Source organism: Pelodiscus sinensis, chromosome 8 (assembly GCF_052426305.1).
Source record: "Pelodiscus sinensis isolate ZL-2025 chromosome 8, ASM5242630v1, whole genome shotgun sequence".
Lineage (NCBI taxonomy): Eukaryota > Metazoa > Chordata > Testudines > Trionychidae > Pelodiscus > Pelodiscus sinensis.
The window spans coordinates 27,879,819-27,906,511 of record NC_143059.1 but is presented as its reverse complement, the minus strand read 5'-3'; the positions used below and the strand labels follow the sequence as shown (position 1 = coordinate 27,906,511).

The 26,693-nt window shown below is 40.7% G+C and overlaps 1 protein-coding gene across 2 annotated transcripts in view; it reads right to left on the bottom strand.

Moving 5' to 3' along the window:
* Nucleotides 1–584: 584 nt before the first annotated feature.
* The window catches only part of VPS26A (VPS26 retromer complex component A), a 34,947-nt gene continuing 8,838 nt past the window's right edge, over nucleotides 585–26,693 (bottom strand). For both annotated transcript variants that reach the window (XM_006111254.4, XM_075934936.2), the window contains exons 3-9: nucleotides 18,495–18,570; nucleotides 13,018–13,174; nucleotides 11,589–11,753; nucleotides 10,993–11,099; nucleotides 8,551–8,619; nucleotides 4,504–4,646; nucleotides 585–3,158 (exon numbers count right to left, since the gene is read on the bottom strand). In XM_006111254.4, coding sequence (XP_006111316.1) covers nucleotides 3,045–3,158; nucleotides 4,504–4,646; nucleotides 8,551–8,619; nucleotides 10,993–11,099; nucleotides 11,589–11,753; nucleotides 13,018–13,174; nucleotides 18,495–18,570 — 831 coding nt within the window. In that variant the 3' untranslated portion in view covers nucleotides 585–3,044. The remainder of the gene's footprint in view (nucleotides 3,159–4,503; nucleotides 4,647–8,550; nucleotides 8,620–10,992; nucleotides 11,100–11,588; nucleotides 11,754–13,017; nucleotides 13,175–18,494; nucleotides 18,571–26,693) is intronic.

Here is a 26,693-nt window from a genome sequence, read left to right as displayed (position 1 = left end):
CTGTTGTGACTCTGTCTTCAGCCGAGGATGGTAGAAAAGGAACTGAGGGAGGCTCGCTCCACGTACGCATCTAACAGAGAAAAACAGTGCAAGACAGCGACTGCTCATGTGCAGCACAGGCAGGCACTACTAGGCAAAATCTCTGATTAGTGGTGCAAGGACACACCAAGACTTGAGTGGAGCACTCATAGGGACACCACTTGAAGGAGAAAGAGGAGTTTCCTACTGACTTTTTAAACCTAGAAACTGCTATTTATACATCATACTAGGTATAAATAGGAGTAGGATACGGTTACTCAAATCTGTTTAGACTATTAACATTGAAAAAGGTACACAATTATTAAAATGAAAGTTTTGCTAGTTTATATGGCGTTTGTCAAATGCCATGCAAAATCTAGAGATAGGACAGTGTGCCAAAACGACTCTGATCCCAGACAAGACGTGGGATAGTAAATACTGGAATAGTAAACACTGGGAATATAGTCTGATAAAGCCTTGTGTTAGAGCCAAAGCTAGAGCAGCCTGGAAAACAAAATAATTTAATGCTTATAGGACAGTGGTGAGCTAATTTAACAAACTAAGCCTTCAACTTTAAATATTTATATCTTTATTGAATCAATTTTTATTCCTTAAAACCTAAAATTAAAAAAAACCCACCAACAACAAAGTTTGACATCTTCATTCAGCCATTTGGCTTATGCATACACAGATGGGAAGTGTATATTTTATATGTTTAACAATGTAACCAATTTTTTGATGTAAAATAAATCCTGAAAAAAAAAATCTCAAAAATGGGCACAGGTACAGCATTGGTTACATGAGCTCTCACATTCTGGCCCAAAATATGTCAAAAACCAGGCCAAGAAACAAATCTCATCCCAAAGAGACTAATCATGCAGTCTGAAATCACAATCCTTGGCTTCTCTGAGATTGACAAAGATAAAAACTCCATTCATCTGAAGAAGTGTGTGGTGGGTTATGCCCACAAAAGCTCATGATACCATCTACATTTTTTGTTAGTCTCTAACGTGGTGCAAGACTATTTGTTACGTTTTTCCAGTTACAGACTAACATGGCTATCCCTCAAACTTTTAAAGATAAAATTATGTTACAGAATGAACTAAGTCCACTAGCTCATTTCATAAGTGACACTAAAGTCTTAAGTGGATTTTCTCATTGGCATGGGATGAATTGAAGATTGTAACTACTCTACTTAAGAATCTATATACACAATACAGATATCCTAAGCTATTAACCCAAGCTTCCCATCTTCAAAATACATTAATATCCATTGAAAATTATATTTTTCAATACAATGTACATTCACATTAAACACACTCCACTTTTTAGTGATAATACAGCTACTTTAATAACTCAAATAGAGGCTCAGTGTGTTTCTTGTTTATTATACATGGTTGCACAGAGGCAGGTTAAATACAATCGATTTTCAAAGTCTCTTGTAATAGTTTCCAGATTACAACATGCAAGTGATCGTGAAAATATTTGGCATTTTTTTAAAAAAAATTCTGAACAGGCACTTACACGAGGGAGTTAAATTTGCACTCGTCCACATTTAAGAGAATTATTCAGTATAACTACACAGAATCTTCATCTGCTTTATCAAAGTGCCATAGTAGTAAAACATTTTACAGAAGTGTAATTCAATTATTTTGCTTACTCATAAAGTAAGGTCAACCAATAACACTTGCATTGAAGTTTAGAAAGAGTCTTGTCCAAGTGAACTACAATTGCAAGTAGCCTTCCACACAGCAGGCTTCATGTTGTGCTCAATCCACATATATTATGTCTGATAGCAGACTACGTGATTGTGAACAAATGGAGGCTAACTTTAAGTAATTTGTTCAAAGACTAACCTCAGACAAGAGATGATCAAAACAAAAGTGATCTGTTTTATCCTGACAAATTCCTGAACATTTACAGAACGCAGCCAATTTAAAAAAAAAAAAAAAAAAAAAGTTGTCTCCTACTCAGTTATAGGCCTAGATGAACAAGAATAAGTATGTTCTGAGAGGCTGTCATTTTTCTTCCTTCCCAAGGATGGCAAAGGAGTAAACGGCAAAGAGTGGGTAGATTTATGAATACAAGAGGAGATGAGTAAATATTGTGCATGTAAAAAGCTGATTTTGAGCACATAACACTGTCTTTGTTTAATCATTAAGAATCAGCTATGTTAAAACATTTCCATCCCTGCACCATCTTAGTTAAAGGAAAAACAGCAATGGGTGGGAAAATTGAGTTTCACACTTACTAGAAAAACAGACTGGTCAGTAAACTGTTTCTGGAAGTTCTAAGTAAAAACAGATATGGTTAGAGTAAATTATAAGAGCCCCCACAAATCTAAAAGGATAATCTTGGGAACAAATTTGTGAACATTCTTGTGAAAGATGCAAGATTCAAGTCTTCTGAGAACCACGGTATGGTCTTAAAAGACTCCAAACAAGTACAGTAAGTTTGTGGTATGTATATGTATGTGGTTTATAAAGTGTTGAACAACAATTATATGTATAGAATGAGGCATTCTTAGGACAAAAGATCCACCATAAACCCAGATTTTTAGTGTAATTTAGACAAGTATACTTATCTATTGGTTTCAAAAGAAGTGCAGATTAGCAGCATTGGAAGTATGCATGCGATAAGTGACATGAAGGGGAGAAATGCTTTAATCTACATATTATAAGTGATTAGCAAAAAATAAATATACAAGCCTACATGCATGGAAATATATAACTAGATTTGTCTAAGTTTTATGCATCTCAAGAGCATAACATTATCAAATAAAAGTAAAATGTGCAGTATAAAATAGTAGCTTAAGAAAGTTCCAGTGTTTGAGAAAGCACTTTATTTTAAATGTATATACACACTTAAATGTTTGCTTGACGAATGTTTTAGTAACACAGTAAATGCAGCACTGTAAGATGAAGGAAGACAGTAGTAATGTGAGTTTTTGCCTTCTCTTTTCCCACAGGCTGCTGCCATCTTTAACCTGCTGAAGTGTCAATAGTTTTTTCATCTCCAATACTAGTTCACATTTCAGGTTGCTCAGCAGATGCTTGTGGTTCTGGAGATTCAAATCTCTGGTGAAAATTTGTTCGTTGTTTCCTCAGTTTCTCAGGAGCTTTTCTCCAAAGAATTATTTCCTATTTAGGAGAAGCAAATGCTCAGTTAGTAGTGAGCTGTTTGCTCAAATATTGACCCCATAACTTCAACATGAAATAAGGTTCTGTGGATACAAGATTTTCAAAATATTTTGTATCACTATTTCTATTCTATAATAAGCTATGTTTCATTAAATCAGGTAGATTGATTTGAAAACACAACCAATTCAGTTTAGGAATATCAAGATTGTATATCTATGGCTATGTCTAGACTGCAAGCCTCTTTCAAAAGATACTTTCGGAAGAGCCTCTTTCGAAAGAGAGCGTCTAGACTGCACGCGGAACTTTCGAAAAAGCAAGCCCTTTTTCAAAAGAAAGCACCCAGTGAGTCTGGATGCTCTCTTTCGAAGAAGCCCTATTTACATTCAAGAACGCCTTCTTTCGAAAGAGCACTTTCGAAAGAAGGCGTTCTTCCTCGTGAAATGAGGTTTACCGCCGTCGAAAGAAAAGCCGCGTTCTTTCGATTTAATTTCGAAAGAACGCGGCTGCAGTCTAGACGCAGGTGAAGTTTTTTCGGAAAAAGGCTACTTTTTCCGAAAAAAACCCTGAGTCTGGACACAGCCTATGTGTCTTGTGCTCTCTCCTAAGTCAGTTCCTTCCTCTCTGGCTACATCAATTCTCACTTTGTTCATTGTGAAATATTCTTGCTCAAAATATGAATCATGCAGCTCCCCTCTTCTAATTCTTCTGGCTTCCTCTTGGTTTCAGTTTTATTCCTACGCATATTTCCTCTTATGGCCACAAAGCATCCACCCTGCTCTTTATATCCAGAATTAACCCACTCAAGGGAAAAGATGATGCCGCACAGCTAGTAATTAAAAAAAATAATGCTCCAATAATCTCCTTTTAGACATGCAGCAATTTGTACCAAATTGCATCAATATTGTTTTGACAAGCTATTTCGATTGCAAGGTATATGGAGCATCAGTCATGCTTTTCTTGCATTTTGTGCCACACTAACACCTCATCTGTACTAAAAGTAGTTGCTCAAGGAGTTCTGCTACCATTCATTCATGTGTGATTGGCAGTCTTCATAGCCCTTCATAGTGTCCATCCTCCCATTCTTGCTCCTTGCTTACAAATTTTTTGTGTTCATTAATCAGCACAGAAAATGGGAGAAAAGAAAGCCTTTCACATTTCTATTTATAGCACAGAATTTGTAGCCCACCCGAGTGCCAATGAAAATAAACTCGCATGTCACTGATGGCATGCCAACCCCAACACAGTTTACTCATTCTGCTTCCAAACATAAAAGACTAAAACAAACACGTACCTATTCACAACAAAAGCTATCTTGCCACAAGACTCCAGCTTTAAAACACTATACCTGTTGTTTGAAGTACCGTCTGTCTTCTTCATCCACAAGCACTAGATTCAAAAAGTATCTCACTGAAAATTTTTTATTCACATCCCTCATTGTAGGAGTTGGATCATAGCCTGCTAAGAAAAGTCTTATAGGAATTGATTCACCTGGAAGAGGAAAGAAAAAAAAAGTTAGAATTAGTTTCACCTGAAAGAACTTTGTTTTGTTTTTTTAAAAACAACTGGTCACCTGAAGAAGTTAGCTGTGCCCATGAAAGCTCATACCACCATCTACATGCTTTGTTAGTCTTTAAGTGCTACCAGACTATTTGTTGTTTTTTAAAAGTTTGTTAAAATATATTCCACAAAATACATGGGATACGCAGGGGTCTGTTTTGGGACCAGTTCTGTTCAATATCTTCATCAACTATTCAGATATTGGCATTGAAAATACACTTATTAAGTTTGCAGATGATACCAAGCTGGGAGGGGTTGCAACTGCTTTGGAGGATAGGGTCATAATTCAAAATGATCTGGACAAATTGGAGAAATGGTCTGAGGTAAACAGGATGAAGTTTAATAAGGACCAATATAAAGTGCTCCACTTAGGAAGAAACAATCAGTTTCACACATACAGAATGGGAAGCGACTGTCTAGGAAGGAGTACAGCAGAAAGGGATCTAGGGGTTATAGTGGACCACAAGCTGAATATGAGTCAGCAGTGTGATGCTGTTGCAAGAAAAGCAAACCTGATTCTGGGATGTGTTAACAGGTGTGTTGTGAGCAAGACACAAGTCATTCTTCCGCTCTACTCTGCACTGGTTAGGCCTCAGTTGGAGTATTGTGTCCAGTTCTGGGCACCATATTTCAAGAAAGATGTGGAGAAATTGGAGAAGGTCCAGAGAAGAGCAACAAGAATGATTAAAGGTCTAGAAAACATGACCTATGAAGGAAGGCTGAAAGAATTGGGTTTGTTTAGTTTGGAAAAGAGAAGATTGAGGGGGGACATGATGATAGATTTCAGGTATCTAAAAGGGTGTCATAAGGAAGAGGGAGAAAACTTGTTCATCTTGGCTTCTGAGGATAGAACAAGAAGCAATGGGCTTAAACTGCAGCAAGGGAGGTTTAGGTGGGACATTAGGAAAAAGTTCCTAACTGTCAGGGTGGTTAAACACTGGAATAAATTGCCCAGGGAGGTTGCAGAATCTCCATCTGTGGAGATATTTAAGAGCAGGTTAGATAAATATCTATTAGGGATGGTCTAGACAGTACTTGGTCCTGCCATGAGGGCAGGGGACTGGACTCAATGACCTCTCGAGGTCTCTTCCAGTCCTAGTATTCTATGAAATGGGTAAGAATGGGTAAAAAAAAGTGATGGTCTTCTATCAAAGCACTCTTCAGATTCTAATGGTGTAGGCCTTTATCTGAGAAACCCAGCACGGGTCCCAAATTTTAGAAAGGTATCTGCCAGAAAATGGCATAGGAGAGAAGCTGTTTCACCTAGCTGAGTTCCAGATCATTCACGGCTTTAAAAGACCAAGACTTTGAACACCAATTTTATAAGAAGTCAGTGTGTCAAATACAAACTATCACCCTTTGTATTACTCTTTTGGGGACCTCTCATCAGTTACTAAATGATCTAAATCTTGTCAGCACTCATGTGAAAATGCTCATATAGCTCTAAATCAGTAAGAGCAAAACTCTCTCAAAACCAGATCAGACAACTATTGATCTGTCACTTTTCTTCAGTTTGATTCAGGCATAACTGATTTGGATCTACAGGATCCAAATTCTATTTGGAGCTTTTACAACACCATCTTCAGTTAGCTCTCTCTCAGGATCCTAAAAGTAGTTGCGCAAGGCGTTCTGCTACTATTCATTCACGTGTGACTGGAAGTCTTCATAGCCGTACATCCTCCCTACCTACTTCCTTTCTCCCAGTGATTTTTCTTGAAGAGTTTAAAACCTCATGATCCTTCTTTTCTTCTACCTTTACCATCTCCCTCCCTAAACTCTTCGCTGAAAGTATGTTTGAGAATCATTAGCAGCAAGCATCTGCCTCCAGGACTCCTAATTTTCCACAATCTCCCCTGTTGACTGAGCGAACCAAGTTTTAGAGTTCCTTCAAGATGCCAATAGGGAAAAGGAAACTTTCTAGGGACATGGCTACACATGCAAACTTGCACCAGCTACTTAAATCTCTGTGTGGACACGCTTATAACCAGTTTTAAAGAGGTATCTAAGTATAGCTTGCCCTTTAGGGGCTACCAGTTTTAAAACAGATAAGTGTGTCCACATCAGCTATTTAACCTGACATATTTTAGTTTCCCCAACAAATCTGAACCAACTTAACTAAAATAAGTTAAAAAACTACACCATTAGTTAAACTGGTTTAGCTTAATGTTTAGACTAAGCCTAAACAGTATCTTTTCATCCAGTAAATTTCTGTAATTGAGGCACCCAAATTTTCATAGCACAGTGGCTATCCATGATCCCTTAGAACAGTGATTCTCAACCTTTCCAGACTAATATATATCTGATTTGTCTTGTGTACCCCAAGTTTTACTTCGCCTAAAATCAGACTTTTTTTTTGTATTTTTATCACAGCACACAATTAATGAAAAACTACTTGTCTGTATGAAAGCTTAAGTTGTACTTGCACTGCTTGTGCTTGTTATGTAGCCTGTTGTAAAACTAGGGAAATATCTAGAATTGGTGTACTCCCATAAAAACCTCTGTGTGCTCCTGGTTTAGAACCACCACCTTGTGAGGTTCAACAAGGACAAATGCAGAGTCCTGCACTTGGGATGGAAGAATCCCAACCATTGTTACAAGCTGGGGACCAACTGGCTAAGTAGCAGTTCGGCAGAAAAAAAGGACCTGGGGATTACAGTGGATGAGAAGCTGGATATGAGTCAACAATGTGCCCTTGTAGCCAAGAAGGCAAATGGAAAATTAGGCTGCATTAGGAGGAGCATTGCTAGCAAATCTAGAGAAGTGACTATTCCCCTTTATTCGTCACTAGTGGGGCTTCATCTGGAGTATTGCTTCCAGTTCTGGGCCCCCCCACTACAGAAAGGATGTGGACGCATAAGAGAGGGTCCAGTAGAGGGCAACCAAAATGATTAGTGAGCTGGAGCACATGACCGATGAGAAGAGGCTGAGAGATTTGGGCCTATTTAGTCTGCAGAAGAGAAGATTGAGGAGAGGATTTGATAGCAGCCTTCAACTTCCTGAAGGAAGGTTCTAAAGAGGATGGAGAGAGGCTGTTGTCAGTAGTGACGGATGGCAGAACAAGGAGCAATGGCCTCAAGTTACAGTGGAGGAGGTCTAGGTTGGATATTAGGAAAAACTATTTCACTAGGAGGGTGGTGAAGCACTGGAATGGGTTACACCTAAGAAGGTGGTGGAATCTCCATCCCTAGAGGTTTTTAAGTCTCAGCTTGACAAAGCCCTGGCTGGGATGATTTAGTTGGGATTGCTCCTGCTTTGGGTAGGAGGCTTGACTTGACCTCCTGAGGTCTCTTCCAGCCCTAGGATTCTAAGAGCGGCTGCAGATCCTGATAGTAGGCACTAGCTAGCTTGTGCTCAGAAGTTAGCTGATGAGTCTGCTTCCAGAGAGGCAAACATGGTGGAGATGAGAAGTGGAAGTTCTTAATACTTAAAAGGAAGGGAGCACATAGTAGCAAAGTGAGAGAAAAGAAAGACTGTTTCCCCCCTTTTCAGGGGGAATATTCTTCACTTCCTCCTAGATAGGGAGTTAGGTAAAAATAGGTTTGAACTGGAATCCCAAATAAGATCAGATATATTGGTGGGAGGAAAAGTAGGAACAGTAAGAGGACTGAATGTCAAATTTCATGGTTAGAGCCCCCATCTCCAGATTAAGTAATAACTATTGCCACACACAGTTTTGGGTGTTCTCTACCTTACTATACCATTTTACAAACACACAATTTAGCTTTTTCCCCCCAATACAATCAATTCCTATCCATACAAAAGCAAACATTTCAAAAACCTGGTTACAATTTTTAAATACTAGAACACTCTTGAAAGTTCAAGTGCAATTATTTACCTTTGACTGGTGCACCATCCATTATTTCATACTTAGCAATGGTTTCTGTCTCCGTTGTGGTACTGGGCCCTGATTTAAAAAAAAAAAAAAAAAAAAAAAAAAAAAGGTGCAAGGTGTTGATTTGAGACTTTTGGAACATTTACCCGATATGCTTTTCTAGTGCAACTATGGGACTTCAAACTATAGTCTTATGGCAATTCCTGCCCAAAACCAGTGTTTTCATTATAAGTAACATACTTTTTGGTTTCCCTTTGTATGTCTAAGAAAGATTGTGTATATTGAGGTTTTTTCCCCCTTAACTTTCAATAGTGTTTATATTCATAAGTGACAAAAAAACCCACTAGGCAGAGCTATATGTTAGTGATGTCATCATGTAGATGGCTGCATGATTAACCAATAAGCTTGAGTTTATTGGTTAATTTCACTGACTACAGGCATTCCCACCCCACTCCCTCAGCCTTGCTGCCTCTGTATCAGGTCTGCATCAGAGACAGCAAGACAGGCGATGGGGGGATGGGAAGCCAGTGCCAGTGAGAAGCTGTCTTAAAAGGCAGCAGTGCGGAGGGTGAGGGGGGAAGACTGGAGCCAATATGAGCAGCAAGCTGGTTTTCAGGCAGGCTCCCCTCATGTGCCAAGTTCCCGGACCCACCTCGCACCCCTTGTTGACTCCTACAGAGTCAGCAGGGGCAGGCAAGAGCCCTCTGCCACACCACTGCAGCGTGGGGTGAAAAAGGGCTCCCTGGGAATGGGACTGGGAGTGCACTGGCTGCTGCCCCGTCCCGGGGACTACTGTATAGTTACGTAACTGCTAAAACTTCATTACACAATATCTAATATCCCTACTATATATAGTATGAATAAATATTTTGCAAGCTATACCTGGCAATCATCCATCTACTCCTGCTTCAAACCTCTTTTGAGTTAACACTTAATTTACCAAATTGTATTCTGATTTCAAGAAATTGAAATATCTACTGTAATCCCTCAAATTAAGGAGTCAATTGAAGGGCTCTGTAGCAAGTCCACGAGTCAAGAAGTATTTAACAAAAATGTAGTGCTTGAAGATCTAAACATTGTCTTGAAAAACAAAAGAAATTATTCATATCTTTTCTGACATATTACAGCAGCTTAAGTTCCAAGGAAAGAAGTTTTTCTGCTTCTTAAAAACCACCACACACACACACACACCCTACAACAGCACGTTTCAAATTCTTGTAGACCCTGGAAAATCGTAACGTGGTAGAAGAGCTTGTAAAATTTTGGCATCACAGAAACTTGCTTTTAATAACTCCTATTTAATTCGAATGACTAATGGACATTCAAAGAGAGAATGTCTTTTAAAGATGCTGCATCAGTAACTCCTCAGATGAAGCATGAGTATTCAAACATCACTTCCAGTCATCCTTCCACACAAAAAACAAGAAACTCAACACTGATATTTGTAAAGTTAGATTTTTCTTGGAGGTTTTTTTTTTTCCCCAAAAGTCTTCCAGTTCTTATTGCAAGAACTGAGCAGCTGAACAAGCCACATGTCACAGTCTCACATATGCTTTCCATATGTATCTCCTTTAATGTAGATGAAGGGTAACATTTTCAAAAATACCTAAATAACATAGGCTTCTGAGAGTCCCTTTTTCAACAGTTACTTATAAAACTTCTGTTAGAGGTCAATGGGACTTGAGCATTTTTTGGAAATTTTACTCTAGCCTCATAATTATCTGTAGTTCAAACACCACCACCTACCTCCTCAACAGTAAAAAAGGCCAATTTCATATAGGGTGTGTCTAGACTACAGAGTTTTGTCGCCAAAAGTGGACTTTTGTCAACAAAACTATACCTGCGTCTACACTACCACTGAGTTCTGTCGACATAACTCAGCAGTTTTGTCGACGCTGGTAAACCTCATTTTACGAGGCATAACGCCTTCTGTCGACAGAATTCTGTTGACAGGTGTTATTGCATGTAGGGTTGTGTCTAGACTACAGGGTTGTGTCGACAAAGCAGCTTGCTTTGTCGACAGAACTGAATGTAGTCTAGACGCTCTTTGTCAATAGAAGCTTTGTCGACAGTATCTATCGACAAAACTTCTGTCGACAAAAGCCTGTAGTCTAGACGTACCCATAGACTCAAGTGAATAACCATGCCAAGTTATAGTTTGAGTGTTAAGAGTGTTATTAATAGTGTATAAATTTAAGTGATATAGGATGAGCTCTCCAATCTCAAAGCAAACTTTGTATTCTAGTTTGAACTACATGTCTACTACTAGGTATAGCTAATTCTATACTAAATAGTGATTTTTATTCTAAACCCTAGATGAACAGAAAACCCAACAAAATGTTGGATGAAGCTTCTTACCAGTAGGTTTGAATCAACCTTAACTATACAAATGACTAGCTCATATTTGTGGGGGGTTTTGGGGGGGTTTTTTTGCACTCATCTTACCAATTCCAGTGATCTCCTTTTTGATCAGCTGCAATTCCATGTGCTGAATTTTTATTCTTACTAAGAGGAAATAAATTTTTCCAACAATCACATCCTTTAAGTGATACCTTTAGGAAAACAAACATGGCTTTCAGTTAAAGGCTCACCTAATAAACATTAGCTAAAATCATGTGTAAGAAAACAACAAAACAGATTTATCATTTTTTATTGCTGAAACTGAACTGAATACTACCCTTCTGTTAAGGTGGGCTTCACACTCACCCAAGTGAGGCTAGAACATCCCTACCATTATAGATTCCAACTGACAGTATAATACAGAAACACAAATAGAGAGATTGATTCCAGGAAATAAATTTAAGTCACTAGCAAGTTTGCAAGAGACTGAAGGCTAAGCACTAAAAATGGCATTTGGCAACTATTCTAAAAATTGAAGTCTTTGCCATCATTTTGTTTTTACATCTCTAGGATCTTTCAAAAATATCTGAATTCAAGAATCATTATGATAAATCATTCTGAAGTCATCTGTATCACAAAGGTTTCTCTCTTCTTGGTCAGTTCAACTACTACTATTTGTGTAGGTTTTGAGTCACACTTACTTCGACTTGTTATATTCAAATTCTATATGCAGGCAGTCTTCAATGCCTACTTCCATTTTTATAGAGTTGTTAACATCTGGATATGTCGCAAGCTGATGAACAATAAGGTCGTATTCTTTTACCAGGTCTGACAGTCGTCTTACTATTGTCACTTTAAGAAAATACCTACAAAGTAAATAGTGCAGTTAATAGAAACTCAGTTATGCAAGACATTTTTTATGGATAAAGTTGACACTAATGAAATAACTAAAAACCAAAATAAGACAAGAGGATAATTGTATAGTCAGTAATTAGACATTTCTTTTTAAACCCAACATGCTACAGAATTTTATCCATTGTTTTACTCATTGGCTAGTGAAGTAAATGCATCAGCAACACATATGCCTTCAGTCTCATTTCCTTTAGTTACGCTGATACATATCAAGAACCAGAACGCTATGAACAAAAATCCTCCTTATGATCACACATTTATAAGATTTCTTCACATACATCAAAGTGTACTTTCTATCTTGGCGTTCTTCAACTTATACTAAGTAGTGGGTGAAATGTTACTTTCTTACTTAATGCTCTTTGCTAACTAGAGATATAAGGGAGTAGTCAACTACGTGATAAACCTATGTTTTGCTGCAACAGCCCTTGCGTGTGGGAGGTCCCAACTGCCCGCTGGGACCCTCTATGCAGGGACTGCTGCTGGCAGCTCAACTCAGTCCCAGCACGTGCCCGGTGCAGGACCAAACCCTGCTGCGGCTCTGCAATTTAAAAGGCAGTAGGAGCTAGGGGGATGTAATCCAGCACGAGCAAGAACTGAGCTGGGTTGCCTATTGACTAATCAAGTAATCGAATCAACTACTTGATTAGTTAAATACCTGCCTCTTGTTAACAGGAAACAACCAAAACATTGTGATGAATCCAATCTACTTCTCACTAAGTTAACTATCAATTACAAAAGGGGGCATACAGTGATTTGATAGCCTCTAAAACCAAGAACAGAACTAAAAGGTATTTTGAACTCAGAAGCAGCCTTGGTATGAGAGTTTTGGGAGACCAATCACATGTTTTGAGTTGTCTTTGGTATCATGTGATCCTGATGCTTCCAAAGAGATGAGCCCACTACAAAATTATCCCCTTGGGAAACCTTCACTTTACAGAAGGTCTGGACTTCATTAAAAGTGAAATGAATAAAATACCAACCCATTTTCTATGTGGGAGTTTCACTGTCCATTCACAAATAAGTGCTATTTTGTGTGTGAGAACAGTAATATCCTTTAGTACCATATACAAGGTTTGAGAAAAATGCATAGTTTAGTTTGGTAATACAGCCGTTTCACAACATAATGGGAAACAGACTTGAAAGGATTACCATTCTGTTGAACACATACTCTGTTTTACATGTAACCTAACCTGACTGCTTATATGCATATTATCATACCTCAATCTGACATTGGCGCCAATGTAGGATTCATATGGCTTCTCAACTTGCATAAACTCAAAGTCATAACTTCTGCTTTGTGTCAGTTCTCCTGGTAAGGCCAGTTCTTTCACTAGGTTTACAAATTCATGAGTATTGCTCTTGTCATTGAAAAGTTCTGAAATTGAGAAATCAAAACAAAGTTTATTAACAAATTCAAATGTTGAAGTGAACATCATCTGAAACATTTTTGTAGCTCTAGTCTTTTGGGAGTGAGAGGAATATGGAGGGAAGAGACGAGACAGTGGAATTTAAAACACATTCAGCCATCTTCAGCATCAAATTACAACAACTAGATCAGAAAGGTAATTCATAAAAGTAAGAAAAGGCCCCAATTATTAGAGATATTAAAAACAAGAAAGGATTGTGTGTGTTGAACCTGTAATGATCCAAACTGGCCAAGATATGATTTTTTGCTAAGCTGGCAAATGACAATGACATCTCTTGTTAAAGAGTATGAAAAAACAAAGCTTTTACATGGTTCATTGCCAATATCTGCCTCATCAAGCTGGAGCCACCCAATACAGGTCTAAGCATTCCTGCATTTATCCTGTTTGTAAACATTTAATCAAAATACTTACAAAGTGTTTTTGTTACTGTCTGGATGCAGTAAAATGCTTATTATTTAGAGCAACAGTATAAAGATCATTAAGAATTTCGGGACTAAATTAGTATTATACTAACACCCTGCATAAATCATACAGATCCAACAGATCATAATGGAGTCTCCATGTGCACTCAGCATCTGGCAGTTACAGCAAAAGGGCTAGAATACAATTAGCAGCAACATGGACACCACCATTTAATCTCCTATAATTATTATTACCAACCAGTCACTTAGATCCAATTCTGGCATGCTATAAACTAGGGTTTCCAAATCCCATTGAACTCATTAAACATGACGGTTAACCAATTTAAAGGGAGGCAGGCTGAAGTGCCCGTCCCTCTTACCACAGGCAGGGGCTGCTCCAGCCCAGCAGGAGCAATCCCTGCCTGGGGCCCACCCACCATGTATGATGCTTCCACCTACCCCTGTCGGGGTAGAGCAGCCCCCTGCCCATGGAGCTGCTTCAACCCTCACAGGTAACCAGCTATCCTGTCAGAGCCTTACTATACACCACACACACTGTATTCAGTGTGAGCCTTAAAAAAGTGCTTATCTTTGAGCCACCCAGTGTTCACATGATGCATATTTTTAACTTTACAAAACCTATGAGAAAAACTATTTCTACTTCTAAATTGTTCATTACTGAATATATTTTCAGAAACTCATTATTACTCTAAGCAGGTTCATAATTAAATATTCTATAACCCAAGAAATAATGCATCATTAAATCAGCTTTAGAAATACAAAAGAACAATATTTAAGTGATAGACACTTAAGTTACTGTTTTTGCATGTAACAAAATAATTATAAAATAATGTTAATGTATTTTGTTTGTTGCTTAATTTTAAATTATACTACATGATTTACTAGTACATTTACTATTGTGTTGTGAAACTATATGTTATCTCACTATAACCATTTTGTTATTTTTTTGTTGAAGCAAGGAGAATAGTTTTGTATAAGTCAGGGAAGCTCTTCTGTGAACAGAAAAAATGGAATTTCATAATAGATCTAAGGTGTATAGAGAGTATATTTCAAGTATTTTTGGGTAAAGTTTGTAATAGACCTTTGAACCAAACCAAATGATGCAGAGATTCTTCACAATTTTAGTTTCTAAATCAGAATTTAAAAAACAGAAATTTAGTTTAATGCAATGTTACCAGGCTATATTATATACAGTCTTTGCACTTTTGAAATATTTAAGACACTAAGTTAAGTAAGAGTACACAACTACAAATTAGAGGATTGGTAGGGCCACAGAGGTACTTCTACAAAAAGAGGTAATTATAGACCACTATCACCTTTTTTCTTGTGCTTCCTTTCCTTCTAAATCCAGGATTAAAGATTGCAAAAATTAATCTGGGCACACACTTGGCATTTAGCTTGATATTCTAAAGACAACGTGATAAATGAGCAGGGGAGAGGTTCTATTTTACATGCAATTGCCACTCGTGATTTTTTTAAAAAGTCTAAAATTTTCCAGGTCTTAATTTAGAATATACACATTTGATTATAAAATCCCATCTAGACTGCGAACACCAGTTCTGCATAGGGATGTTAAGGACTAGTCAACTATCTGATAAGCAAATCCCTATTGGATAGTCAACTAGTCGCCCCACCCTGCCCACCCCATTGCTGCCTCTATCAGATATTCTCAGGTGCTGTGCGGCGAGGCCACTTTGAAATGCCTTAGCAGCATTTCAAAGGGGTGCTGCTGCATGGAGCCTGGGATCAGCTGTGCGGCGCTTTCAAAACGCCAGTGCCATGTGGAGCCTGGGATCAGCTTGGGAGTCCCCAGTTGATTCCAGGCTCCATGCAGGTTTTCAAAGCAGAAACATTGCACTGAGCCTGGGGTCAGCTGGGAAGTCCCCAGCTGACCCTGGGCTCTGTGCAGCATTTCAAAGTGGCAGCACCACTTGGAGCCTGGGATCAGCTGGGGAGTCCCAGCTGATACCAGGCTTATGCGGTCTGCCAACTTTGAAATGTACAGAAGTCCCCAGTAGGGGCTTTTGTGCATTTCAAAGAGGAAGCGCAGCATGGAGCCTGGGGTCAGCGCGAGACTAGTCCCTTGCTGACCTCATGCTCCATGCAGGCGCTTCTGATTTGAAATTCACAAGTGCCCTTTCAGGGACTCTTGTACATTTCAAAGGTGGAACACAAAAGCGCTTATCGACTAGTTGAGTAGTTGATGGAAATTCCAACGACTACTCGACTAGTAAATTAAACATTAGTTAACATCCCTAATTCTGCAGCCATCGCATCTGGTAGTAAGTTGTGTAAATGGCAAGCATGATGTCTGGCTGGCCTTATAATGTTTTTCCAGTATCCCGTAAAAATAATCAATTTTTAAATAGACTAGTGAAAGATGAAAGAGGAAGATACACTGGTCAGAAAGGATGCATCTACACAGCAGGGCTGAACTCAATTGTGCAGCTTATTTCAAAATAGCTTATTGTGAGTAGGGGAGCGTCTACACAGCACTTATTTCAAAATAGAGCGCTCTTCCTCCAACTTCCCTTACTCCTTGTACAATGAGGGTTAAAGGAGTCAGAGAAAGAAGTCCCCCAGCTTGACAGTATTTCAACATTATTTCGAAGTAATTGCCTGCTGTGTAGACACGAACTAAGTTATTTTTGAATAACGCTAATTATTTCGAAATAATGTTGCTGTGTAGATGTACCCAAATTGAAAAAGCAAAGTGGCACATTACTTCTAAGTTAGAATGATTAAGACATTGTCTTACTTCAGCACTTGGTAATCTCTTCTAATATAGTCATGAGGACTAAGCCTGAATGCGGACCATCACAATTGTAAAGTTTCACTAGGGGGCTGTGCCCCATGCTCACTAAGTACACCAACTCCTCTCTTGCTGGCCACTTTTGAAGCCAGAGTCCCTGTTAATTTTGCACTGAGCCCAGCTGCATTCTCCATGGCCCCAAGACACTTGCACTCGTCTTGACTCCTGCCTACCACACCCCTGGATGGGCCCCTCTATCTGAACGCTCTTGGTCTATCCTGCCCACTCGTACCCTTCAATCACCATCCATTCCCTCTTACCCCCTCACCAATAAAATAGTTCACTTGCGTGCAGAGTTCGGAGACTCTCCTGTTCAGATAGCTCGGGGCTACGGAGAAGTGACCTGACAGGAAGGGCCATGCTCTGTGGGCTTGCGGGCCTCACGTGTAAACGAAAACCAAACACAATCAATAAAATGGAGCCCAACTCCAAATTAATCCTCTTTATTCTGGGTATTCCTAGGCACCCAGCTTGCTAGCAAGGGGCAAGGGATAGATTATGAGTGAGTGGCCAGGTACGGAAACAACCGGGCATGGAGAACAGGGAATTACTGCCTCTCTTTGCAGGGTGGCAGTGCTCCACATGTGCCATTCCAGCTGGTAAGAGAGCTCCTGTTGCAGAGGTGGGACATACTCAGTGAAGACAAGGCACAATGGAGAGACATGGAACCATAGGGGAGCCCCCATCTTTACAAACCTGCACCCGACTGAGAACCAGATTTGGGTCATGCAGGAAGAGTCCAGTGGGATAATCTGGGCCGCTAGTCCTTATCCTGGAGCTCCATGTGGGGAGCTGCTCCAGGTGCCGTGACAGCCGGATCTGGGATCTTGGCTGGAGAGAAGGGGCAGCAAGAGTGGCATTGCTGGGGTACCGTAAAACAGAAAAGGGGAATGTCTGTGGGCAGAAGAAATTGAAAGGAAGCAGAGAAAGAGGCTGGAGGGAGGTGCAGAGAGTGGGATTGCCTGTGGGATGCCAGGTTGAGAAGGGGAGATGGTAGTCTGTGAGGGGGCAGGAGAGGGGCTCAGGACACACATGGATGGAAAGAGGACCAGGAGGGTGAGGGTGGGGTGTGTCTGGGCACCATCATGCAGAGGCAGCCCTCCTCCCCCAACTATCCCAACCTCACTTGGCCATGTTGACAGCAACTTCAAACACTGACGGGCCTCCCTTGTGACACCTCAGGGATTGCCAGGCTGCGCAAATCAGCCTGGCGCTGGACACACAACGTGGCCACTTGGGGCATGGTAGAGGATGGGGCTGCGGGTGGCTGGGGAAATGGAGCACGTCTCCATTCCCAGCATGAGTGGGCCACACCCTATGCCTTCCACCAGCTGAAGTTGCCCCCGCTTGGGAGGAGCACGACCTTGTGGCTTCCGTCCCCAGGTAGTGAGCCAAAGGTCAGCCTGCCCCATACATGCAGTTGTGCACTATAAGCCACCTCCAGAAGGGGATGTGGCAGTGGTTGCTTCCCCCAAGTAGGGGGTCACCAAGGCCAAGTTGGTGTGCAGCCAGTGCCTCCCCTCAGCCACCAGGCCCCAGGCCACTTCCCCTATGGATCTGCTCCTGCATGGCACCTCAGAATCTCTGGCCACTGAGAAGGCCCCCCCAACATCCCTAAGTCCAGCCTCCCTGGAACCTCTACCTGGGCTCTCCCCTCACAGCAATGGCAGCAGTGCTGCTGCAGCCCTGTTCCCTGTGGCAGGCTGATGCGAAGTGGCACCCTGGCCCCAGATACAGTCACTCCCTGCCCTGGACATTTTTCAGGAACCGGCAAAGCCACCTGGCAGCCCAGCCCGGGCAGATTCTGCCTCTTGAAAGGCTGCGGCCAGAGGCGAGCGGGCAGGATCTTTGGGAGGTGGAATATGTGCAGGTTGGGCTGCCAGGTGGTTCTGTCGGTCCCCAAACAGCGTCCAGGGCAGGGAGGTCGTGTGAGGGCAGAGCCTGTGGGACACAGAGAGACACACACACACACACACACACACACACACATCACATCACATCTGCCTACACCCCAGTGTCAGTTTCGAAACTCACCAATTTGTCCTACAAATTCAATTCTAATTCCTTGGTGCTCTAACCTCTTTCCATGCTGTTTAAAGGCTATGTTCACCTGGAAAACAAACACAAAAACCAAGAATAGTAGTTAGAGACTTTCATACTTTTTCGCTGTAGCACTATAGGTGTTCACTTTCGTTTCTAGACAAAGATCAGTTATTTGGGTGTGTCCAGACAAATATCTCCTTACTTCATCTTTTTCCACTCCATGACTTCTAAGGACTTAAGCTTGTGTAAAACCTTAAGGATTATATGCAAGATAATGTATTAAGGGAAAATAAAGACCATTCAAGGAAGTTTAAAACTGCCATTAAATCAGGGTAGATAATTGATTTTTTTTTTAAATAAAAAATGTATTTTGATTTTTAAAGAAAATACTAAATTTCTCATTTAAAATAAATTACAATTAAATTTCATCACAAATGCGCCACACACACACACACACAAAAATCAATTAATTGCTCCAGTCTGTCCAGCATAACTACTAGCTCTTCCCTTGCATGTTCTGGGCTTCTAATTTCTATTTCTCAGCAGACTAAAAGGTAATGTATGCAAACAGACACAAACTGGATAGGACTATTTTTGTTCTGTGTTTATATGGCAGTGGACCTTAGCCAAGCAAGGCAGAGGAGTTAGTTAAGACAACGTCTTAAGACGGAGAGACAATAAAGTCCAGAGGAAGCATAGGAAAACAGTGGAAAAATTGACCAAAAAGAAAAAGGGAAGACATTCAGTACACATACACCTTCCTATATTCCCCTACACTTTTGCCACAGAAAAACTATCATGGTTTCTGGGAGCAAGAGAGACCCTATCTGGGAATATTTTGAAGAAGTTTGTTCCCTGGGAAAAAAGGAAAATGTATCAAATGTAATCAGTACAAGATAATGATGATGATGCAGGGCATACTTGCAAGAATGTATCATCATAAAGAAAACTGCTTATTGGGAGAAAATGATGTACATGAAGCTGTGAATATGGCTGAGTGGATCAGCTGGTTAGGAACCTAAATAATTCACTTTGTAATGCATCATTCTTCAAAACTGTGACATAGTATAAATGTGATTTGATTAGTAAATTTCCAAGCTGTTTGTAGTATTGGATGTTGATAGAAAAAAGAGTTTAGCCTAGCTAATCCCTATGGCTTGTTTAATTAGTTAACTAGGTTTAGAATCTGTCATTCAAATATACAATACAGAAAGCTGCAATAAGAGAGATCTAGAGTTGCAGTGATCAGTGGCATTTTTTATTACATAAAATACATGCCCCTTATTTTGGGGCATCATGGTCACAGACCATAATGGTGATGTCATAAGTCAGATTCATCCTTCCTGATCCCAAAATTGAAGGAGCAGACCAAATGATTTTCTTCCAAGAGGAAGGCCATCAGGCCCTGATCTTGCTTAAGGAAATTTGTTTACCTAAAAAAATTGTTTTTCATCATGACATCCAGTCCTCAGTCAGAATATCCAATTACCAACACTGCAGAGGTACACAAGATCCTATTTTGTCTTCCATCCCTGTTGTAATACTTTCTGCACCATTTCCTTCCTCCTGTCCTTTTTAATCAGCTTTTCATCAAATCTTGAAATCAAATGCACTGCATCAGCACAGCAAGATGAGTCGGTCACAACTCAGCCCCATGTAAGGAGAAAGGACTTTATCGGATGGTTTTCAATCAGATCAGAGACATCATGATTCATGCAGTAGGTGTCATGGTCAACCCGCCAACCAAAGCATCCATTTTTAATTAGCCAGCCATCCAAAATTCTAAAACTCAACAGAAGCCATATTCCCCACCTCTTCTTGCTAGTATTTCCACTAACTTGTGCCTGTTAAAAACAGAAGATGTGATTACGCCTCACACATTAGCACTAATAACAGAATTACTTTTCCTTTTAATCAAAAAGGTAGTTAATGAAAGACTGATTTTTTGACTCCAAAAGGAAAGAGAATTCAGATTAAAGTTCTGGGATTTTTGCATAATTATTCAGTTTCAATATAAATACTTTTTATTTATTATTCTCTCTTATGTTTGATCAGTAAGCTTTCAACTTTAGATGGAAAATACCCAAAAGCAATCATTCTAAGAAAACGAGTGAATCATAGCCTCTATAAAAACCCTAAACTTTGTATCACTGTTTTAATGTTGGACAGTAAAAGTTTATAATACTTTTAACTCTTTTGACCTTTGAGATTAAGACCATCTTTCTTTCCCTGCCCCTTCTCTCTCCTAATCAAGAAGACGGCAAGCCAAAGAAGCCTAGCAGGGCATCAAAACCCCATGGAGGAGAAGCCAGGTCAAGCCTGAAGACATCACAGCTCAAGGGTAAGAGCTATGGATGTGAATGGCTAACTGGTGAGCGACCCCACAGTGGGAGAGCTACTCCAGTCAGGCTGATGCAACCTCCACTCTATTTAACCAGTTAACCAATTAAAATCTTACATCCATCCCTAGTAGAAACTCCTCTAACAAGTATGCTGCCAACTATTAAAAAAATTAAGGAAATGTTAAAGGTATTGTAATTCAGTGTTTAAATAATTTTTGGAATACAAGCTATTTTATTAACATACGTCACTCCTTAAAAGGGGGAAAAAAAAAAACACAGAAGTTTAAGGGCTAACTTGACAACTCATGACAGTGTTAGCACAGAGATGCATTTGATTTTGTTTGCCTGCAGAGAACTCAATTTTCAAGATTTTTGTAAAAACATACTATATTAAGTTGATCTTATGGAGTACTGAGCTCTCTATTATTTTCTGATCCCCCTTCACAGCCCCAGGCAAGTATGACTTTCTACCAGGCTAGCTGCCTAATGGCTGTCCCTAGAATAAATGGAGGAGGAGAAGTCTGAGCAGCCTCCCAAGTAGCCCTTCTCAATACAGGTGACTTTGAGCACAATGGCTGAGGGGAGAAAGGGGAAGTAGAAGGGGAGAAAAGCAGCTTTAGAAGAACTGGTGAGAAAAATTCTATTGCTAACACATTCATATGACATAACCGCATTAGCATTTTGAACTGAGGGGCAAGCGTATTTATTGGTGGAAACAGATCAAAACAAGTTAGCATAGGTATTCGGTAGCCTAGTGGGGGGAAGACTTTGCCTTCCTAAACCTGCTGTTCTAGGAGCAGAATGTTGCTGCTCTCAGCGCTCACCCTCCCCTGGTGCCCCAGGGAGGTGGGAGCTGCACTGCATGCTCTCCTTTCTCCCCTACTGCTCTGGGCCAGGGCGCTCCTTTCATCTCTTCTCTTCCGGGGGGGGAGGGGAGGGAGGGACTATGCACTCGGCATGCTGCCCCACCTCATCCCCTCCCTGTGGAGGGGGAGGGGAGGAGGGAGAAGAGGCGGGCCTCGGCAGAGGGAGTGGGGTGGGGGGCCTGCCTCCTCAGGATGTAACAGTGTAGTCGATTACCCGAGAAGCAAAAGCTTTAAGGTTAATGCAGTGGTCTCCAAACTTTTTACATCCAAGATCACTTTTTAAATGTCAGGACAAGCCAAGATCTACCCCATCCCTTCCTTTTTCCCCTTCTCTCCATCACTTGCTATCCCCAGCCCTTACAGCCTCTCAGGGTACAGCTACATTGCCGCCACTTTTTATCCTTATGTTTGAGGAGATTTTTCCGACGTTTGGCCTGTCTAGACTGGGCCAAATGTCAGAAAAACCCCTTCTCTTGGAAGCCCCCTTATTCCTCGTGGAACAAAGAATACAGGGGCTGCCAAAAGAGCATTTGCGCCGGAAAAACTCCTGTAGTCTAGCTGTACCTTCACTGGGTTGCAACAGCAGGTACAGGCTCTGGGGTAGAAACGAGGGATTTGGGTGTGGGAAGGGGTGAGAGGTGCAAGCTCTGGGAGGGAATTTGGATGCAGCAGGATGTGGCGAAGGGAATGCTGGCTCACGGAAGGGGCTCCACGCTGGGGAGTGTTCAGCTCAGGTGAAGGGTTGGGGTGCTGAGCAAGCCACAGGCTTGTGGATGTGGGGGTACAGGAGTTTGGGGATGGGAGAGGCTCAGGACAGGGGGTTTCAGTGTATGATAGGCTCGGATTTGGGATGGGGGGGTACAGGAGTGTTCTGATGCTGGGGCCAGATGAGGACTTAGCCCCAATTGGGGGCTTGTTGGCCAGGCTTCGTTTGTAAATAAAATATGTCAAAACACAAAAGATTTCAGCATTGTCCTTAGGAGGGGGCAGGGAACCTGTTTTGACTCAAGGGTCACTGACCTACAGAAAAGTGAGTTGGGTCCACACAAGTGAGATACAAAAACACAATCCCTCCAAAACCTTTGTCCATCATTATATGAAATTAAGGATTACCAAGGGAGGTGACAGAAATTCCTTCCTTTATGTCATCTCGTATAGTGGCGGAGATGCCCCTTAAATGCATAATTTTAGAAACAATCCACTCACAAGCCAGATAAGCCTGGCTACTATTCAGTTTAAGATGTGAATCCTGTTAGGTTAACTGTTTCCACGCTAGGGATGTAAAAGGTTAACCCATTACACGGTAAGTATTAGCCTTACCAGTACACCAATTAACCGTAGGGCTGGCTGAAGCAGCTCCTGCCCTCCCCCCCGCGGTGTGGTGAGATCCTGGTCAGCTGAAGCAGCCACCCACCAGAGCAGCCCCTCACCTGCAGCAGGCAGGCCACACCCCAGCCACACAGTTAATTGGTTAAACAATTACAATTATAATCGTTTAACCAGTTAACTTTAAGGGATATTCCACACAATTTTGATCCATCTTCTATGGATATTTGCCCCTCAAGCAGACTGTGCTGAGATTTATTTTGTTTAAGTCTAGTAAACATAAATCCCTCGTAGCTGGGAATGGAGCTTGCAGCACGGTTTAAAAGAATATTGGGGAAGGGGTGGGGGAAAACACAGAAAGCATGATGTACTGTCAATTTTAAACTATTTAAGCCACCTTATTAGTGTTCAGGAATCAAGAATAAGTCACCATCTCATCTCCCTGGGGCTAGAAGATCCTTTCTATGGAAATATGAAGTACACAGTATTTCCTTGCTTACAGCTGTGAGCTCATGAATTGTTGTGCCTTGCACTTCAGAATGTCACTAGTGATCTGTTAATGTCTGGGACAGAAAGTGCAAGAGATCATGCAAGCAGTTATCTTATGGTGAAGAGGAAAAAAGGAGAAGGGAATGGAAGTTGCCTACTGAGCCAACTGTCTTCAGATCCAGTTGCAACTGCTTTAGTCTAAGCTCCACAGGGACCTCCCAGCAATTAATAAGCAAAGCACAGACTGTCTCCTTTTTTTAAAAAGTATCAGCAAGTATATAAAAGATGATGCTTACTTCCTCTTAAAAAACACACTAGCTCTTGAGTGTTAGACATTTCACGAGAAAGTTTCAGTTCTCTAGAAAGACATTTCAGGAACTCCTTGATGTCTGTGTGGGGAAAGAAGGCGGTCTGAAGAGTGGCAGCATTTTCTAATGGTGAACAGGTGCCTTGAGAAAAAGGTTGAGATACTGCTTGTATTTAATCAACTTCTGCTCAGTTTCTTTGAGGGAAGAAATTGATTAAACACAAAATGTAATCCACAGCGTGAAAAAGCTTTATGATGACAAAACAAGAATAGGGTAAGACACTCTTCAGCAAGATACTGAATGATTAAGAATTCCCTGACTCCTTGCTGGAAGCAATTTGGGCTTCCTAATCCTCGCCTAAAACACTCTCTCTACAGAACTGGTAGTCAGCTGAACGAAAGATTCCTTGAGGTACTACCAGATGCCACTTCAGGATATGAGCATTAACTTCAGGATGTATAGAACAAGCGAGTAATTGAGGTCCAAAGACTATTGCTATAAATGGTGCCTTCTTTTCTTCAGATTCCAAAGATTATTGCTTCCAACAAGAAAAATTATTCCAAAGTGGCATGGATGCCTTTGGCTGCACCAGCCTCTTTAGAGACAGGAGGAAAACAAGAAACGAAAGGAAGATTGAAGTGTCATAAATATATCAATTTGTTCCAAAACCTCTTCCTAACAATAACAAGTCACCGGGACCGGATGGCATTAACCCAAAAATTCTGTAAGAACTCAAATGGGAAATTGCAGAACTATTAATTGTGGTTTGTAACCTATCCTTTAAATCGGCTTCTGTACCTAATGATTGAAAGATAGCTAATGTGCCGCCAATATTTAAAAAGGGCTCCAGAGGTGATCCTGGCAATTACAGACCGCTAAGTCTAACATCAGTACCGGGCAGATTAATTGAAACCATAGCAAAGAATAAAATTGTCAGAAACATGGATGAATTAATTTGCTGGGAGAAGTCAACATGATTTCTGTAAAGGCAAATCATGCCTTACTAATCTGCTAGAGTCTTTGAGGGGGTCAACAAATATGTGGACAAGGGGGATTCCAGTGGATATAGTATACTTAGATTTCCAGAAAGCCTTTGATAAGGTCCCTCACCAAAGGCTCTTAAGTAAAGTAAGTTGTCATGGGATAAGAGGGAATGTCCTTTCATGGACTGATAACTGGTTAAGAGACAGGAAACAAAGGGCAGGAATAAATGGTAAGTTTTCAGAGTGGAGAGAAGTAACTAATGGGGTCCAAGGGTCTGTCCTGGGATCCATCCTATTGGACTTATATATAAATGATCTGGAGAAAGGGATAAACACTAAGGTGGCAAAATTTGCAGATGATACCAAACTTCAAGATAGTTAAGACCAAAGCAGACTGAAGAGCTTCAAAAAGATCTCACCAAGCTAAGTGATTGGGCAACAAAATGGCAAACGAAATTTTAGTGATGATAAATGTGAAGTAATGCACATTGGAAAGCATAATCTCAACTATACATATAATATGATGGGGAATAATTTGGCTACAACTGCTCAAGAGAGAGATCTTGGAATCATTGTGGATAGTTCTCTGAAAACATCCACTCAGTGTGCAGCAGCAGTCAAAAAAAACAAACAGACCATTAGGAATCATTAAAGGGACAGAGAATAAGACAGAAAATATTTTATTGCCTCTCTATAAAAAAAAATGGTATGACCACCTCTTGAATACAGCATGCAGATATGGTTGCCTCATCTCAAAAAGGATATACAGTAGACTTCTGATAATCCGAAACCCATGGGACCTAGGTGGCGCCGGATTATCAAATAAACCGGACTATCAGGAGGTACTATAAGCTGGTTATATATACAGGCAGTCCCCGGGATACATGGATCCGACTTACATCAGATCCCTACTTACAAACGGGGTGAGGCAACCCCACACTAGCTGCTTCCCCCCAGCAGACCAGGGAGACGCGAAGCTAGCGCCCCCCCCCCCCCCCCAGAAGACCAGGGAGATGCGGAGTGGCTTTTCTCAGCAGACACCTCAGCTTGAGAATAGAGGACTGAGGGAAGAGAGGTGTGGGAGAATAAAACTGAGCTCTGGAGAAATGTTTGGCTAGAGTTTCCCCTACAATATGTACCAGTTCTGACTTGCATACAAATTCAACTTAAGAACAAACCTACAGTCCCTATCTTGTACGTAACCCGGGGACTGCCTGTACACTTTATACATTATATACTGTATATAAAGTGTTCTTAACCCTTTTTATTGTACATACTGTATACAGTATACTGTAATCTGTTAGGCTTTTTTAAGCCTTTTTTACCCTTTGTGCTCAGTTCAGCTGCTGCCGCTGTTACCTTGTAACTCATTTTTTGCCGAAGCTCACTCACTAGGCTCTTGCCATTTTGATGCCGGACTATCAGGAGTGCCGGACTATTGGAGTTTTACTGTATTGGCATTGGAAAAGGTTCAGAAGAGGGAAACAAAAATGATTAGGGTTTTGGCACAGGCCCAATATGAAGAGAGATTAAAAATACTTGGACTTTTCAGCTTAGAAAAGAGGAGACTAAGGGGAGATATGATAGAGGTCTATAAAATCATGACTGGTATAGAAAAAGTGAATAAGGAAAAGTTATTTACTTCTTCCCACAATATAAGAACTAGGGGTCACCAAATGAAATTAATAGGCAGCAGGTTAAAAAAAAAGTTTTTCTTCACTCAGTGCATAGTCAACCTGTGCAACTCCTTTCCAGAGGATGCAGTGAAGGCTACAACTTTAACAGTGTTCAAAAAAAGAGCTAGATAGATTCATGGAGGTTAGGTCCATCAATGTCTATTAGCCAGGATGGGTTGGAATGATATCCCTAGCCTCTG